This window comes from Stegostoma tigrinum, chromosome 38 (assembly GCF_030684315.1).
Source record: "Stegostoma tigrinum isolate sSteTig4 chromosome 38, sSteTig4.hap1, whole genome shotgun sequence".
Lineage (NCBI taxonomy): Eukaryota > Metazoa > Chordata > Chondrichthyes > Orectolobiformes > Stegostomatidae > Stegostoma > Stegostoma tigrinum.
In genome coordinates, this window is record NC_081391.1 from 11,990,750 (window position 1) to 12,009,683 (window position 18,934).

The 18,934-nt window shown below is 43.8% G+C and overlaps 1 protein-coding gene across 5 annotated transcripts in view; it reads left to right on the plus strand.

The window, feature by feature from the left end:
• Positions 1–18,934, plus strand: part of pla2g6 (phospholipase A2, group VI (cytosolic, calcium-independent)) — a 74,519-nt gene that overhangs the window by 20,701 nt on the left and 34,884 nt on the right. For all 5 annotated transcript variants that reach the window (XM_048521384.2, XM_059640494.1, XM_048521385.2 and 2 more), the window contains one exon: positions 3,858–4,041. In XM_048521384.2, the coding sequence (XP_048377341.1) occupies positions 3,858–4,041 (184 nt within the window). The remainder of the gene's footprint in view (positions 1–3,857; positions 4,042–18,934) is intronic.

An 18,934-nucleotide genomic window follows, 5' to 3' on the forward strand; every position in this document is an offset into this window, starting at 1 on the left:
AGGATGGTCTGAAATGAAAAATTGGAAATGTCAGAATGTTGAGTTTAGGGATGTATTTTCAAAGCTGAGGGATATAGCATGTAAGAGGTGTTTTACCTTAATTCCATTAAATTGTGAGTATGAATGCTAGATGCTGACTTCAGTCAGAAAATGGTTTCCCCAGCACTGAAAATCAAGAGGAAAACTGCACCCAGAGGGAAAGCACACTGATCTCTCTGTTGTTAGGATGGAGACAAAAAGGCTACTGTAGAAGTAAATCGAGAAGTATCCTTGAAGGATGGGTGGGAGAAGGACCAAAGTAATAAAGTTCCAGAAAATGATAAAAAGGCAGTATTAACAAGGTCTGGCTTTGGGACACTGGAATTATAGTGTCCGATTTAGTATTTATAGTAACCCTAATCTGAGTGACTTGAAGTTTAACTACTCATTAGATAGTGAGAGATGGAAGAATGGGGAGAAGGGTGGGCTGAAAATCGCTGTTATTCTTGGTGACGCTTGTATCACCCATGACTTTCAGATCTATTTAAAAGCCTATTTCATGGCCATGATAGAAAATGCAGCTGCTGAGACCTAAAGGACAATTTGAATCATTAGTTTTGTATTTGAGGGGGTGGAGAGAAGATTGGAGCAGTTGGAAATTGTATTTTGCAGTCTCTGTAGGCCTTTTAGTTTCATGTTCTTGACAAGACCAGCAGTTAATGGTCTTCCCTAATTGCCCTTAAGAAGGTATCGGTGAGCTGCCTTTTGTACTGCTGCAGTCCATAAGACGTGGGTAGACCCATTGCCATTTAGGAAGAAAGCTTCGTGGTTTTGACCCGGTGACAGTGAAAGAAAAGAATACATAGTTGTAAGCCAAGATGGTGTGTGGCTTAGAAGTGAACTTACAGATGATAGATATTCTCATGAATATGCTGCCCCTGATGTTTGAAGTGGCAGAAGTCATGAGGGTGAATGATTCTGTTGAAGGTCCCTTGGTGTGTTATAACAGTATGTCTTGTAAGTGATGTACACTGATGCACTGTTTACTGGTGGTAGAGGGAATGAATGCTTAAAGTGATGAATAGGGTATTGATCAAGTAAGCTACTTTGGATGGATGTTGCACTTGCGTGGTGCCTTGTACATAGGGGACACATTATGGGGTGTCAGGATGTGAAGTACTTGCAGCAGAATTTCTATCCTATGAGAGATGATGGGAACTGCAGATGCTGGAGAATCCAAAATAATAAAATGTGAGGCTGGATGAACACAGCAGGCCCAGCAGCATCTCAGGACCACAAAAGCTGACGTTTCGGGCCTAGACCCTTCATCAGAGAGGGGGATGGGGTGAGGGTTCTGGAATAAATAGGGAGAAAGGGGGAGGCGGACCGAAGATGGAGAGAAAAGAAGATAGGTGGGGAGGTAGGGAGGGGATAGGTCAGTCCAGGGAAGACGGACAAGTCAAGGAGGTGGGATGAGGTTAGTAGGTAGGAGATGGGGGTGCGGCTTGGGGTGGGAGGAAGGGATGGGTGAGAGGAAGAACAGGTTAGGGAGGCAGAGACAGGTTGGACTGGTTTTGGGATGCATTGGGAGGACGGGAAGAGCTGGGCTGGTTGTGTGGTGCAGTGGGGGGAGGGGACGAACTGGGCTGGTTTAGGGATGCGGAGGGGGAAGGGGAGATTTTGAAGCAGGTGAAGTCCACATTGATACCATTAGGCTGCAGGGTTCCCAAGCGGAATATGAGTTGCTGTTCCTGCAACCTTCGGGTGGCATCATTGTGGCACTGCAGGAGGCCCATGATGGACATGTCATCTAAAGAATGGGAGGGGGAGTGGAAATGGTTTGCGACTGGGAGGTGCAGTTGTTTGTTGCGAACCGAGCGGAGGTGTTCTGCAAAGCGGTCCCCAAGCCTCCGCTTGGTTTCCCCAATGTAGAGGAAGCCACACCGGGTACAGTGGATGCAGTATACCACATTGGCAGATGTGCAGGTGAACGTCTGCTTAATGTGGAATGTCATCTTGGGGCCTGGGATAGGGGTGAGGGAGGAGGTGTGGGGGCAAGTGTAGCATGTCCTGTGGTTGCAGGGGAAGGTGCCGCGTGTGGAGGGGTTGGAGGGCAGTGTGGAGCGAACAAGGGAGTCACGGAGAGAGTGGTCTCTCCGGAAAGCAGACGGGTGGGGATGGAAAAATGTCTTGGGTGGTGGGGTCGGATTGTAGATAGCGGAAGTGTCGGAGGATGATGCGTTGTATCCGGAGGTTGGTGGGGTGGTGTGTGAGAACGAGGGGGATCCTCTTTGGGCGGTTGTGGCGGGGGCGGGGTGTGAGGGATGTGTTGTGGGAAATACGGGAGACGCGGTCAAGGGTGTTCTCGATCACTGTGGGGGGAATGTTGCGGTCCTTGAAGAACTTGGACATCTGGGATGTGCGGGTATCAATGGTATCAATGTGGACTTCACCTGCTTCAAAATCTCCCCTTCCCGCTCCGCATCCCTAAACCAGCCCAGTTCGTCCCCTCCCCCCACTGCACCACACAACCAGCCCAGCTCTTCCCGTCCTCCCACTGCATCCCAAAACCAGTCCAACCTGTCTCTGCCTCCCTAACCTGTTCTTCCTCTCACCCATCCCTTCCTCCCACCCCAAGCCGCACACCCATCTCCTAACTACTAACCTCATCCCACCTCCTTGACCTGTCCGTCTTCCCTGGACTGACCTATCCCCTCCCTACCTCCCCACCTATACTCTCTCCACCTATCTTCTTTTCTCTCCATCTTCGGTCCGCCTCCCCCTCTCTCCCTATTTATTCCAGAACCCTCACCCCATCCCCCTCTCTGATGAAGGGCCTAGGCCCGACGCGTCAGCTTTTGTGCTCCTGAGATGCTGCTTGGCCTGCTGTGTTCATCCAGCCTCACATTTTATTTTCTATCCTATGACTTGTTTTATCAGTTAGTGTTTACATGGCTGGTCCAGTTCACTTGCTAGTTAGTGGTAGCATGCAAGATGCAGATGATGGGACATCTAGTGAAAGTAATGCTGTTTTATTGTCATGATAAGATGCTTGGTTTCTCTCATGTTGCTGATAGCCATTGCCTGGTCTTTGTGTCCAAATTTTCTCCATGGAGTGAATTCAAATAAACTAATTGATGTCCTGAAGTCTAGTTGAGAATCCTCAGGTTGCACCAACACTTAACTGATTTTTATTTTAAGCCTACAGATTATGTTAATTGTAGAAGGAAACTTGTAATCAGAACTCTTAATGGTTGTGGAATTGGCTCCCTGACTTTCCCTATGAGCAAGTTAGTGCCAGAGACAGTTTCTGGGATGTCCAACAACAAATATACCTGAGCAATTTGATATAGTAACACACCTATGATTGAAATGAAACCAGAAGATGTTGGAAATAGCAGACCAGGCAGCACTTGTGGCAAGAGAAACAGAACAAGTACTTCATGTGGACAACTCTTCGTTAGTCCTAATAGAAACCCAGCGCAGTTGCTGTGGGAATGGACTGGGACAGATTATAGAAGACTGAGGTTGGATCAGTTATGAAAGCTAAGCAGATGCATGGCTGCTGTGGAAGAGAGGGAAGACATATCTTGAACGCCACAGAGAACCTCAGAGCTAGAACTTAGTCATGTGGAAGAAAGATTTCTCCTTCAAAAATAAAAGTTGTAAGTTAGTCTAGAAATAAAAGTAGAAAATTAAATTGGCTTCCAGTTTATTATTCTGTGATGCTGACACTTGTGATGTCACTAACAAGATCATCTCGTCCTGAAGGCACACAGTTGGCTTGATCATTTTGTTCAGTGCGATATCATTGATGCTCAATTTTTGATATGTATAATCACATTACTTGTGGGACTAATATGTAGTTCTCTGTACAGCTGCATAAATGATACGGAGAGCGAAGAGGGGATGACCCCTCTGCATCTTGCTTGCAAGAAGGATGATATTGACTGCATTCGCGAGCTGGTGGATGGATGTGGAGTCAGGTTGGACATTGCTGACAAGAATGGGGAAACTGTCTTCCACTATGCGGCTCGTCAGTCTAACTGCCAGATGATTGAGGTAATGGCCAAATTCTGTAATCGCTTCCATAATTCCCTATGCCTTTCATTTCTTCTTTGTTCTTTGAAACATTTTTGTTTAACAAAATAAACTCAGTTTATTTTCTGGCCCAGGCAGAAGCTGTTCAATGCATTGTGACTTTTCAGCTCTTCGAAAGAACTTTTTGATCAGTTTCCTCCACCTTGCTGTTGCCTCACATTATTGATTTTTGAAAATATTTTCAGATACATATTTTCAAAATTATATGTAATTAGTTTTTGAAAGTGGCCATTAATTCTGCTGCCTGCACCCTATAAAGAATTCTAGTGTGTGCATTTCAAAAAAAAATCCCATCTCCCCCCTAGTTGTTTTGCCAATTATCTTAAATATGTGTTTTGCTGGTTGCCAGCCCTCCTGATGAAAACAATTTCTGATTATTCACACTATCAAGACCCTTCATAATGTTGCAACTCCTCTTTTAGAACATGCCTCATTCTCTCTTATTCCAAGGAGAATACTCTCAGGTTCCCTAAGTCTCTTTATCCAAACCGAAGTTCCTCATCCCTGTTTCCGTTCTGGTAAATTTCCTGTGGCCCTCTCCAAGACAGAAAAAACAACTTCTATTTGCAGTTCAATCGAATGTGAAATGTATCGTGTGGATCCAGGGCCGCTTCTCACATTATTTGTGGAGGTGCCACACTTTTGCTGTATGGAGAATGGGAATAGCGAAAGTGATGTTTAGTCCATTTGATTCTTGATGGGGAATTTGGCAGCCTGTACAAAATACTTTTAAATGGAATTTATCTGCAAATTTGTAAATGTGTTAGTTGACATCAGAGTGATTCAAGCTTTGAAGAACCTATTATTTCCTGTAGTGAAATTCTTGAGTTACTCATGGAACAATCAACAAGATTGCAATTGCCACAAAATATACCTAATTACACAGTGTATTCGGGCAGAGATTGTGAAGTAAATTAGTTACCCCAAAATGCATTGTGTATTCTAGCAGAGGTAAACGTCTCATCCCAAACCTAGCTGGCAAATGCCAACCCTTCTCACAGAAATATCTATTATGTTTTGTGAAATAGTTCACTGTATTTCTATCCTTGCCAGTGATGATTAGCCTTCTGAAAAGAATGAAGAAGATAATCATGCAACTAATGGGAATCAGCAATATCTTATTTAGTGCTGTTGTATTGGTTTAATTTGAAATTGTAATTTTTATAAATAGTGCACAACTGGGGTCAGAGATATTTCAGATTAGGTGGATTTTTTAGATTGCTCTGTGAAGCTTACAACCAAGGAAAAATAAAAGGGAATTTTTTAATAATGGAATTTGTAATTGCAGTTGCAGCATGGAGGATGTAATGTTAGACAGCTGGAGCTGATTGCTAGGACCTGACCATTGTCTGGCAGACACTTTGAGGTGCTTAGTTTGACCAAGTTACAGCGTACACTGTTACACTCTGACATGTAGCAAATCTGACTGTAGATTGATTTAAATAAAAGCTAATGGGGGACAAACGCTATATAAAAATAATATGCTGCTGATGTTGGAAATCTGAAATAAAACAGGAAGTGCTGGAGAAACTCAGCAGGTCTGGCAGGATCGGTGGAAAGAAAAACAGTAACACTTCGAGTGAATGTACCTTCAGAATAGAAACCACATTTGACACCAAGGTTCATCTGTATCTCTGTTCACAGACCTGTTAAATTTACCGAGTATTTACAGCAGTTTGCTGCTTTTAGAGTGACAAGTTTGACTTCTGTAGATTGCTCTTTGGTGTAGAAGACTGCAGGTAGGAGTAGATTCCCTTTTAAAATGGCTGAGTTCAGCCAGTGTTCCCTCGGTAATGAAGGCCAAGATTCTGCTTCTGATCAAGTGAACTCCTGTTGTAAAGTGTGTACATGAGAAAATGGATCAGGCTGTGCTCCCAGTCACTTCAGACTGGGATTCAAAGTATAGCGCAGTGTATAGTAGGACCATTATGGAAAAGGAGAGAGAGAGAATCATTGCAAGTTAAAATGATCTTGTATTAATCAACTATTTTGCCTATGGGAATTTAATTTGTAGATTATGAAAGGTGCGTGTGTGTACGTGGTGGGCATATATATTTATTAATACTTGTTTTTGTGCTTCTAAAGGTGAAGGGTGACATTTCTGAGAAATGGAGCATAGATATGTCTCTGTGCAGCCGATGATGACGTCTTATACTCAGGTCAGATACAATACAGATTAGATAGAGTGAAGAGCTTTCACCACCTTGCCAGCTATGCACCTGACTCCCTTCACTTTATAATCCCAGAACTTCATGGCTAGTAACACTGTGGCTGTGCTTTTCTTGTAAGTTTGTCCAGTAGAGCTTTTAGCAGAGCTGTACATTTTACCCTGCGTCTAGTATGTTGACCACAACTGCAGCACTCTTTGTAACCAGTGCATTCTGCAAAACCAGCACTCTATCCAGGTTTAGCTTTAGCAGAATACTTGCTAAGCTTTGTGCAAAGCCAGGTTCTTTATATTGTGCGTTTTGAGGTGAAATTTTCCAGGTTACTGCAAAACACCACGCATTAACACCATGTATTATAATCAGTGTTTCCACTCATTTCCTTACTGGCTGTGTGGACCTTTGAGGTCTGTATGTGGCAAAGGCCACTGCCACGATTTGCCTGCCAACACCGATTACTGTGTGTGGAACCTCAGAGCAGCTGCGTGCACACACAGATTACGGGGAAAATTGCTTATAGCTGTTTGACATTAAGTGTGCTTTGCAAGGGTGTATTATTGTCCCAATAATTTCAGCAAAAACTTCAGTAAGAAATACTCAGACGACGGATTCATAAATAGTAAGGAACAGATCATCTTGGTCAAAACATTTTTTAAGTTGTGTGGCATTTAAATGTTAAAACAAATGCTTAAATGTGATATGGCTGTTTTGAGCAATTTGACCTAATGAACCTAAACCGGAACTTAAATACAACAATTGTTCAGTCCTTTCTACAGTGATCGAAAACATAAAACCTAAAAGGTGTCTTGATAAATTTGCTTCATTTATGCAGGAGTTAGGGAGGGACAATACTTGGAAGGAACTGGAAAGTCTATAATTGTGGTAGTCACACCTGGACTATGAAAGAGAGCGGTGAAAAGTTTACTTGCTGACGGGCCTACTTGCTTTTCAAGTTTTCTTCTGTATAAAAAGATTGTCATTGAGAGAGGATTTGTAGCAAGTTGGTTGCTTGCCTCTGGCAAATGGTGGCAAGTAAAATTTTGAAATATTTGGGTCTTGCTGAAGAGAAAGATGAGTTGTTGAACATATTTATCTTGTACATGTCAAAGCTAATGCAAAAATTCCAAATTTCAGAGGACCACTACAATTTTTACTGCAGGAAAAAGGGTGCAGATAGGTTGGCAAGTCAGATTATCAACTTGGCGTTTGTCCAGATGAGTGCTGGGGAAAGCATTAGCAGCATGTGCCACTTTGCAGAAATATTTAAGATGTGTTACACAGTGTGACTGTTTCAGGTCTTCACAAAGTGCACATTAGTGTATTCATGCTGTGGTGCACCTCTTCATATGTGGATATGCCTGAACACACTCGATCAGTATTTCATTTGACCGTCAGATGAACAAACTTCCAGGTTACATTTTTGCTGACAGTGCTTGGGCAGGGCTGAGAGAAGTGGGATGTAAGCAGGAGAGCAGTGGTGGGTGGAAATGTGATTCCTGTGTCTCCTCCTTTTAAGCTAAGAAAACAGCCAGGCCGGGTTCTGATTATTGTTGACTGACCCTTGTTTGAAGTGTCTGTGTGAAGAGATGGTCAGTCTTGGCTGTGGCGCCTGTTGACCCCAATAATCCTCCTTGCTATCTGACTTTTCACTCAAGAATTTTTATCAAAAGCGATCATTTGGTACTGTGGAATGAAGACACTGTTTGAGCCATTTCCTTATTGGCCCAAGGAAGGGAGGATTTTATGCTATAGTTATAATTTATGGTCTTGGAAAAGAACTTGGCAGGAGGCACTTGTTTTGTACTTGGATTTTACTCTTTGCTAATGTAGATTCTGATTTGATTAACATTTTGGTTCTGCATAGGCAACAGGCTGTAGAACATATAAAAAAGGCTTTGGATAACTTTTCTTGTTAGCTTGAGATGTACATTTGAGTGCTCAGAGTACTGCCCAGTCTGATTTTCCTTGTTCTGTTGGGTCAACACCTTCAGCTTTTAGTACTTGGTGGATCAGTAGGAAGGATTTAGAGGGATATTGGCTAAATGCTGGCAAATGGGACTAGATTAATTTAGGATATCTGGTTGGCGCGGATGAGTTAGACTGAATGATCTGCTTCCGTGTGATCATCTCTGTGTCTTTGACATTCCAATCATTTGGCTTTGGATTGAAATGCTTGTGAAATGGAAACCTTGATTTTAAAACATCTTTCCAAAGCTGAAAACTCTTTCTACATTGAATTGACTGATCTGTGTTGCAGTAAGATGCATTACAAACCTGCAATGATTGCTTCCACAAATGGAAAAATGTATTTGCTCACAATAGTCAATACATCCCCTGGAGCAAGCAGTCAAGTTTCACATTGAATCATGGGCATTTGACAAAATAAATGGTGCTAAGAATGGGTAGTTAGTGCCAAGGATCATATGTCTGGTTGTATGAACTTTGGTGGGCGGACAGGAGGTGACGTCGGGGAGAGTGTGACTCTGGAAAATGGTCACAGAAAGATAAAAATAAACAGATATTGTAGACCACTGAGAGAATAAAAAGCTCGATTTGAAGAAATGCCATTCAGAATTGAAACTTAAGTTTGCAAACAACTGTGTTATTTTGGGAAACCAAAATGAAACAGTAGAGGATGATAAAAGAAAGTGGAAAAAAAATGCAAAATCAATGAAACAAACCCTAAGAACTGATATTTTCAACAGGCTGGCTCATGAGTTTGGAAAATCTGTAAAAGGCAAATTCTCAGCCAAAAGCCTGGTAGATACTGACTAAAACTCAGCGATCGAGACACAGCATCAGAGAATCAAACTGTTACACCTGAAACCATGTAAACAGTGAGCACTCTACAGCTATCCTAACTGACTTTATCAATAGTGTATATGTCCTCTTTTCACTAAAGATGACATTCCAAGTGTACTAACCAACCTTCTGCCTGATTGAAGTGGCTGCTTCCAGTGTCTGAACCTGGTCATGAGCACTTATCATCCCACCAGTATCCACATCCACAAGATCATCAGATACTATTTCCACCACCTGCAGCAAGATGCCACCACCAGACACATATTCCTCTCCCTTCCTTTGTCTGCCTTCCACAGGGACCGTTCCCTCTGGGATACTGTGGTCCACTCTCGCTTCACCCCCCAGCCCCATGGCACTTTCTCCTGTAACCGGTAAAGGTGCAACACCGGACCATTTATCTCCTCCTTCCCCACTATCCAAGGGCCCAAACGTACCTTGCAGTTGAAGCAACAATTCACCTAAACTTTCCAGAATCTAGACTACTGCATTCGCTACTCACAATGTGGTCTCCTCTACATTGAAGAAACAAAGTGTAGACTGAGTGACCTCCTCACAGAACATCTATGTTCTGCTCGCAAAAAAGACCCTTAGCTATCTGTTGCTTGCCACTTTAACACCTTGCCCTGTTCCCTGGCCAGCAACTGTCTCTGGCTTGCTGCAGTGTTCCAGGGAAGCTTAATGCAAGCTGGAAGAACAACACCTCATTTTCCACTTGGGGACTGTGCAGCCCTCTGGACTCAATATTGAGTCCAGTAATTTTAGGGCCTAAACTCTCCCATGTCCTAGACCCCTACTCCACATACCAGGCCTTGTTATCACATAGTCTGCCATTACACATTACCTATTGTTAGTCATTAACAACTATATAACCCTTCTGGCCAGATTATTACCAAATCCTGTGTCTATTCAGCTGCTCTTCTATCTTCGGAGATCTATCCCAATGTTTACTGCATACCCCGTCCCGCTGCCTATATTCAGCATATAAACAGACGCTTTCCCAGTGACCATCAGTTCTGAAGAAGGGTCACTAGACACCCCCCCCCCCCCCCCCCCCGTTTAACTCTGATTTTTTTTCTTCACAGATGCTGCTAGACCTCTTGGACTTATCCAACTACTTCTGTTTCTGTTTCTGGTCATGAGCAGTTTATTCTCATGACTACATCATTGAAGGACCTTGTCTTGACACTTCCCTGCAGCAATCTCAATAATCACAGATTGACTATTCTCAGTTTATCCATACAGAAATATTTTAAACTGCTGCTCCCAGCAGCGTCTGATAGTTCTTTAAAAGTCATCAAAGTTTTGCTTAAGCTTCAAACTGGAATTTCTTTCCCTGATATCACTATGAACTTTGACTTTTAATGTGTTAAAATGTGTTAAAGGCAGTTTAAATTTTACGTAACTTCCTGATATTTTTCCATTTCCTTACCTTTGTAAGGTTAATTCTCTTCAAGTTCACTCAATCCTTCCTTCAAAGTTCAGATCTTTGTTGCCAAGATCAGTCCCATGTCTCTGAGCAACACTTTCTCAAGTGTTTGGATTCCTCCCTTCTGTTTGTAATGGTGGACACAGTCCATGGAGTATATTTTGCCTGTGTATTTTTCGATGTTACCTTTTCTGATTTACGCCTATGTAATTCACCATTCTGTTGTCTCTGTCTTCTGTTTTTGATTAGTGAGACAACTTGAATGTAAAAGCTGCAAAGACTTGCAAATCTCAAACTTTATTCTTAGCAATTCAATATAATTCTGTTGTTTGTGCTATCTGCAACACTTGTCTACAGTGAGAGTCAGTTTTGGCTAAGTTTAACCAACTTAGCACTGACAAAGTAATAAACCTGCTTCTTTCAAGTTTCTAGCTGTCGCAGCTCCTGGGGTAGTGTGCTTGAAATCAAGCTCTGCTATTCATGGAGACATTACAAAGGATACAGATTATACAGGCCACGTACCATACCAAAATTTAAAAACCATAAGAACTGCAGACGCTGTAAAGCAGTAACAAAAACCAGAAATTGCTGGAAAAGCTCAGCAGGTCTGGTAGCGTCTGTGGAGAGAAATCAGAATTAACGTTTTGGGTCCAGTGATCGTTCAGAAATGTTAACTCTGATTTCTCTCCACAGGTGCTGCCAGACCTCCTGAGCTTTTCCAGCAATTTCTGTCTTTGTTCCATTCCAAAATTTTTCTGCCTTTTAGACTCAGGTTGACTGAAAGCACAGACCAAGTTTGTGTACTTAATTTGAATTGCTTGTTATAATAAGTAAATCGACTCTAGCTACAGGCAATCAGTTATAAACCATTGGCATATAGCTCTACGAACTAAATCTGAAATTCCCCTATAACCTTGCTCTACAGACAGACACACACTTGTAGACAGTACAACAAGCACATGGAGGGAAAACTGGGAAAGCAGTTCACTAGTCTTTGTTTACCGTATCTGATGAGGTGGTTCCTGCTGATCAGAAAGGACCATCTCAGCCTTCCTTTTCTGCATCCATTCACTGGTTTTCGAGACGCACAGGGTGGCTCATTTTACTTGTAAAAGGTTTCTGACTTATCAGTTAAAAGTCACAGCTTACAGCAACTGTTGAAGGCAAGATAAACAAGTTTTCTTTAGGCTTAAAGAGGCCTTCACTTCAGTGAACTAAGAAAGGGGGCTCCTGGGCTGCTGCTAGCCTGTAATAAAAACTGAGAGAACTGCAGATGCTGTAAATCAGGAACAAAAATATAGTTGCTGGAAATGCTCAGCAGGTCTGGCAGCATCTGGGAAGGAAAAAAACAGAGTTAACGTTTCGGGTCTGGTGACCCTTCCTCTTTGTTCTGAGGAAGGGTCACCAGACCTGAACATTAACTCTGTTTTTCCTTCACAGATGCTGTGAGACCTGCTGAGCTTTTCCAGCAACTATATTTTTGTTGCTGCTAGTCTGTGTAGCTTTTCTGTGTATTGTTCGCGACCTGACAACCAATCACGCAGCTGTTGGCAGGCAGTATACTGGTCACTAGACTGCAAACAAACAAGCTTCTTGTTACCAACCAAAGCTCTGTATACAACCCCTCAGCTCCAGTTTGTCTGCAAACTAAGCTTCAATTACTGTTTGTGCCAGCAGATGTATAAACGATGCAAGTTAGATGCTTTTTAAGCCATACAGCAATTCTTGTAAATCCCTGATTTCAAAACAGTTCTTTCTCAAATCAGTCTACATTTTAAAATATTCACAAATAAAACGATGTGATCTTTACAAGTTGAGACACTGATTGGACAACTCACGTTTCAGATTAACCTTTTGTCATCTAATATCCCTTTTAGTGACTTGCTCATGGCTTGGTTTACAGTGCTCCTGTGAAGCAACTTGGAACATTCTATTGTGTTACTGGCACTATATAAATAAAAGTTGTTCGTTTTGATGTGAGTTCTTAAATAACCTGCAGTGTCATACTTCATAAAAGGTCTTTGAGCTGTCTAAATCCTGAATTTATGAACCAACACGCCTAAAAATGAAATGGATAAAACAAGGATCCTTAAACCCAGAGATAATGGGAACTGCAGATGCTGGAGATTCCAAGATAATAAAATGTGAGGCTGGATGAACACAGCAGGCCAAGCAGCATCTCAGGAGCACAAAAGCTGACGTTTCGGGCCTAGACCCTTCATCAGAGAGGGGGATGGGGGGAGGGAACTGGAATAAATAGGGAGAGAGGGGGAGGCGGACCGAAGATGGAGAGTAAAGAAGATAGGTGGAGAGGGTGTAGGTGGGGAGGTAGGGAGGGGATAGGTCAGTCCAGGGAAGACGGACAGGTCAAGGAGGTGGGATGAGGTTAGTAGGTAGCTGGGGGTGCGGCTTGGGGTGGGAGGAAGGGATGGGTGAGAGGAAGAACCGGTTAGGGAGGCAGAGACAGGTTGGACTGGTTTTGGGATGCAGTGGGTGGGGGGGAAGAGCTGGGCTGGTTGTGTGGTGCAGTGGGGGGAGGGGATGAACTGGGCTGGTTTAGGGATGCAGTGGGGGAAGGGGAGATTTTGAAACTGGTGAAGTCCACATTGATACCATATGGCTGCAGGGTTCCCAGGCGGAATATGAGTTGCTGTTCCTGCAACCTTCGGGTGGCATCATTGTGGCAGTGCAGGAGGCCCATGATGGACATGTCATCAAGAGAATGGGAGGGGGAGTGGAAATGGTTTGCGACTGGGAGGTGCAGTTGTTTGTTGCGAACTGAGCGGAGGTGTTCTGCAAAGCGGTCCCCAAGCCTCCGCTTGGTTTCCCCAATGTAGAGGAAGCCGCACCGGGTACAGTGGATGCAGTATACCACATTGGCAGATGTGCAGGTGAACCTCTGCTTAATGTGGAATGTCATCTTGGGGCCTGGGATGGGGGTGAGGGAGGAGGTGTGGGGACAAGTGTAGCATTTCCTGCGGTTGCAGGGGAAGGTGCCGGGTGTGGTGGGGTTGGAGGGCAGTGTGGAGCGAACAAGGGAGTCACGGAGAGAGTGGTCTCTCCGGAAAGCAGACAGGGGAGGGGATGGAAAAATGTCTTGGGTGGTGGGGTCGGATTGTAAATGGCGGAAGTGTCGGAGGATAATGCGTTGTATCCGGAGGTTGGTAGGGTGGTGTGTGAGAACGAGGGGGATCCTCTTGGGGCGGTTGTGGCGGGGGCGGGGTGTGAGGGATGTGTCGCGGGAAATGCGGGAGACGCGGTCAAGGGCGTTCTCGATCACCGTGGGGGGAAAGTTGCGGTCCTTAAAGAACTTGGACATCTGGGATGTGCGGGAGTGGAATGTCTTATCGTGGGAGCAGATGCGGCGGAGGCGGAGGAATTGGGAATAGGGGATGGAATTTTTGCAGGAGGGTGGGTGGGAGGAGGTGTATTCTAGGTAGCTGTGGGAGTCGGTGGGCTTGAAATGGACATCAGTTACAAGCTGGTTGCCTGAGATGGAGACTGAGAGGTCCAGGAAGGTGAGGGATGTGCTGGAGATGGCCCAGGTGAACTGAAGGTTGGGGTGGGAGGTGTTGGTGAAGTGGATGAACTGTTCGAGCTCCTCTGGGGAGCAAGAGGCGGCGCCGATACAGTCATCAATGTACCGGAGGAAGAGGTGGGGTTTGGGGCCTGTGTAGGTGCGGAAGATGGACTGTTCCACGTAACCTACAAAGAGGCAGGCATAGCTGGGGCCCATGCGGGTGCCCATGGCCACCCCCTTAGTCTGTAGGAAGTGGGAGGAGTCAAAAGAGAAGTTGTTGAGTGTGAGGACGAGTTCCGCTAGGCGGATGAGAGTGTCGGTGGAGGGGGCCTGGTCGGGCCTGCGGGACAGGAAGAAGCGGAGGGCCTTGAGGCCATCTCCATGCGGAATGCAGGTGTACAGGGACTGGACGTCCATGGTGAATATGAGGTGTTGGGGGCCAGGGAGTTGGAAGTCCTGGAGGAGGTGGAGGGCGTGGGTGGTGTCACGGACATAGGTGGGGAGTTCCTGGACCAAAGGGGAGAAAATGGAGTCCAGATAGGTGGAGATGAGTTCGGTGGGGCAGGAGCAGGCTGAGACGATGGGTCGACCAGGGCAGGCAGGTTCTTCCTCTCACCCATCCCTTCCTCCCACCCCAAGCCGCACCCCCAGCTACCTACTAACCTCATCCCACCTCCTTGACCTGTCCGTCTTCCCTGGACTGACCTATCCCCTCCCTACCTCCCCACCGACACCCTCTCCACCTATCTTCTTTACTCTCCATCTTCGGTCCGCCTCCCCCTCTCTCCCTATTTATTCCAGTTCCCTCCCCCCATCCCCCTCTCTGATGAAGGGTCTAGGCCCGAAACGTCAGCTTTTGTGCTCCTGAGATGCTGCTTGGCCTGCTGTGTTCATCCAGCCTCACATTTTATTATCCTTAAACCCAACATTGTGGTGGCACATTGGTACTGGAATGTTAGTAAAAAGGTACATGATTCTTTTATAAAGTTTCTTTCCTTTAGACCTTTATAAGAGTTTGAAGTGAAACAAAAATGCCTGTTCTTTGCCCCTTGAGGTTCAAAATGGAAGAGCTATAGAAATGTTAAACTGTATTTTACCCAGACTTCTACCATTTATGAGGCAGTATTTAGGAGCAAAGTATTGGTAGTGACAGGTGTTTAGTCTACTTGCAGGAGGGATGTTATTTTATCTGCTCCCCTTGCCAGCCATTTGTAGTGTTGTGTACAGAGACAGATTTCGTGTTTAATGAGCTTTCTACTCTCGCTGAAACTGGAACGATATGCAGTTTGCTTGGGATGATTTCTGTGCCGCATATTGTGCAATTAGAGACTTATGTGCACATTTGATGAGAAACCCACTGTCCCTCTGGACCTGAAATGGGTCAAACTGTTCCCTTTGTAATGGTGAGCTGCCAAGTTCCAGAGGATTGTGTAAACAAATTTGTTCATAACACTCAGCAATTAGCCACACTGAGTTGGAGGATTGTTAGAACAGTAAAGAATTGTAAGCTCTTGGACCGAAGCTCCAAGTACAGCAACCCACATGCTGTTACTTCTGCTCTGTATCTTCACTATGTTGAAATCAATACTCCATGCACAAATGCTCATACTACTTCTCTTTCTCAGGAACTGTGAACTGTGAAAGTACTTGTCTTCTTTTATCTTCCTGGTCTCCTGCAACCTTTAAAATACTTAAACTAAAATATTGCCTTATGATTAGTTCATGATTTTCCTTGTCTTGTATTCTTTTCAAGCTTAGTAATGTATAGGACAGAAAGAACTTGCATTTATATTGTACTTCCCATGACACTAGAATGCGCTGAGCATCTCTTTGTCAATGTGTTAGAATACCGACTCTTCTAGGTTCATTAATTAGAACAAAAAGTCTTTGATCTCTGTGAGAATGAATAATGAGTTTTCCTGAAATTATTGAAAGGTTAAGTTGCAGCGAGATATAATGATAAATATATGTTTAATTGCAAGAAGTAATTGAGGGTGGCATCTTTTATGAGCACGAGCAATGTGTGAATACTGTAATGTTATTGAGAGGTCCAGAGTGTGATTTTTATTTAGCTACATTAATATCCAAATCTTTCTTGTCAGGACTACTGTCTCTGCAGCTTGAGACATGTGTCCAAGTTGACGTGTTGACCAGCTGCTTGATATGCTCAAGAATGTCACTGAAAAGCTGCAGAACACCCTCAGTGGGAAGTGTGAGCAGCCTGCAGTTGTGGTCCACACGACATAGGCAGAAAAATGGAGGTGGTCTTGAAGTCAGAAGTTGGGAAACTCGGTACTAAAGTAGCAAGCAGGACTTCACTGATCGCTGAATCACTCCTACTACTATGTGAGAGAGCATGTTACACAGGATAAGACAGATGACTATCTGGCTGGAAGAATGATTGTTGGTTCACTGGGACCAGTTCTAGAGAGATCACTTTTGGAGGCTGGGAGGGTTGCACCTAAATAGAACTGGAACCGAATTCCCTGGAATTCGAACTGGCTGCTTATGGTTGCATGGTTCTCTTTAAATTCTTGTTTTTTTTTAAGAAAAGGTGGGTTTTGGCTAACGGACTGCTTCTTGAGGTCTGAACTGCACCTATCATGTGTTCGCCTGCCAGGATCTTTGAGGTCAGTGCAATTTTCACACATCAAAATAGGGTCATAAAGCGGGGAAAAAGAAGTTTGGAAAACGCTCATATAAGATTTTTGAGGAAAGAAGGGAAAGGAAGGAAAGAGGTAAAAGTTGCAGTAATGATTATGGAGGGCATTCATTTGATTTGATTTGATTTATTACTGTCATGTGTACTGAGCTACAATGAAAAGTGTTGTCTTACATGCTTTACAGGCAGATTGCACTATACAAGTGCAACAGGATGACAGAACAGAGTGTGAGATACAGTGTTACAGTAGATGTAGAGAGAGATTAACATTAAAGAGGCCCATTCAAAAGTCTGATAACAGCAGGGAAGAAGCTGTTCTTGAATCTGTTCATGTGTGCATTCAAACTTTTATATGTTTTGCCCAATGGAAGAGGGTGGAAGACAGTATAACTGGGGTGGGAGGGGTTTGATTCTGTTGGTTTCCTAGTGCAGCGGGATGTAAAGCTGAAGTCAGTGGATGAGAGGCTGGTCTGCATGATAGACTGGGCTCTGTTCGACTTTGCTTTGCGGATGTGTATGTCGTGTAACCCTCGCCACAAATGATGGATGTCCTATGTGGTTAGTCTGGGTCTCAAGCTTAGTTTGGTATTGCTTCTTGGTGCCCCTGATGGCCTTATGAAGGTCGTTCCTGGATTTCCTGTGTAGGTCAGGGTCACCTGATTTGAATGCCTTCGATCTGGACTTCAGTGGAAGAGTGGATCTCCCAGTTCATCCACGGTTTCTGGTTGAGGACAGTTGGATTAACTTGTTCGCCATGCAGTCATCTGTACGCTTACAAATGAAGCCTGTAAAGGTAGTGGCGTACTCATTCTAGTCAACCGACTCTAAGCAGTCACCTAGAAGCCCTTCCGTTTCCCGAGACCAGCACTATACTGGGTTCTAACTGTTCAGTTTTTGCTTGCCAGCTGAGAGGAGGAGCACAACGTTGTGGTCTGATTTTCCAAAATGTGAACGGGGAATGGAGTGGTAGGCATCTTTGGTTGTGTGGCAATAGTTAAGGATGATCAGACCTCTGGTGCGAAGATGTGTTAGTGACATTTGTGTTACTGAATGTGGAGGATGCTCCAGAGAGGTCACGTACAGAATTGATTTACTGAGAAGTAAGGAACAATGAAGCTCCATTATAGAAACATGCAAGAATTATTGTAGTTGTAATGATTGAATAAAAAATGTCAATTATAAACTTGGATGGTGGCAGTGAAAAGGGCAAATATAGGGCAAAGAGTTCCCCAGATGTATTCAGGAGAATTTTCTACCGTGGTGTAATTCCAGTCCAGTGTGAGAGCCACTATATCTGTTATTGGAAATGAAGTGAATCAAGCATCATTAGGAGACCATTTAGGGACAAGCAACCATTGTGCATAAATCATAAGGTTTAGGTTGTCTATAGAAAAGCAACCAAGGTATATTTCCTTGAAAGGTCAGATAGAATGACATGAGATATCTCTGCATATGAGCTATGAAAGTCATTTTATGTGAAATGATGCTCATGGCTCACCATTGCCCTTCCACAAATGAACACTGAGTCTGACTAAACGGATAGAAAGCCCTCCAAGTTGAAACTTGGCTCATCCAGAAACAATCACATAACCAGATTCTCACCTTAGCTTCTGTAATTTCTGGATAACCTTACTCCAGTCTAGTAAGGATTTCAAAACTGCTAGCATTACAGTCAGATGCCAAATTGGACTAAAATCTCAACCCTCAACCTCTTTTTTGTGGGATAGTTTCTGGAAGAAACCTTGTATTTACCTGAAAAATTGATCAACTGCATTGCTGTGTCTTCAACAATGACAGAAAAGATTCTGCCTGTAGTCAGCTGAACCTGCCTGAATCCACATTCCAAGAGAAAAGAACCTTCACTGGAACAAAAGCAGAAGTTGCTGGAAAAGCACAGCAGGTCTGGCAGCATCTGTGAAGAAAAAAAAGTCAGTGTTAACGTTTCAGGTCCGGTGATAACCCTAACCTTCACTGGACTCTTGGACTGAGACAAAAATCACCTGAATTAATGTCTGTCGGTTTCTTTGTTTTTTAAACTGTTCTTAATTGGATCCTGTTTCCTTTTGTTTTCTTTGTTCCTTGTATGATTCTTTGTGTGTTGTGATATTCACAACTTGGTTTTGAATAAACAAGTAAATCGTCCTGCTGATTTAACTCTGAAGATTTTGCTGCAGTAATTCTGAAATTAAGTTTCACAAATAGCAATGTACAGGGCAGAATTGCACAGTTTGCAGGCAATTCGAAACTTGGAAGCATTGAAAACTGAGAATGTAGTTTAA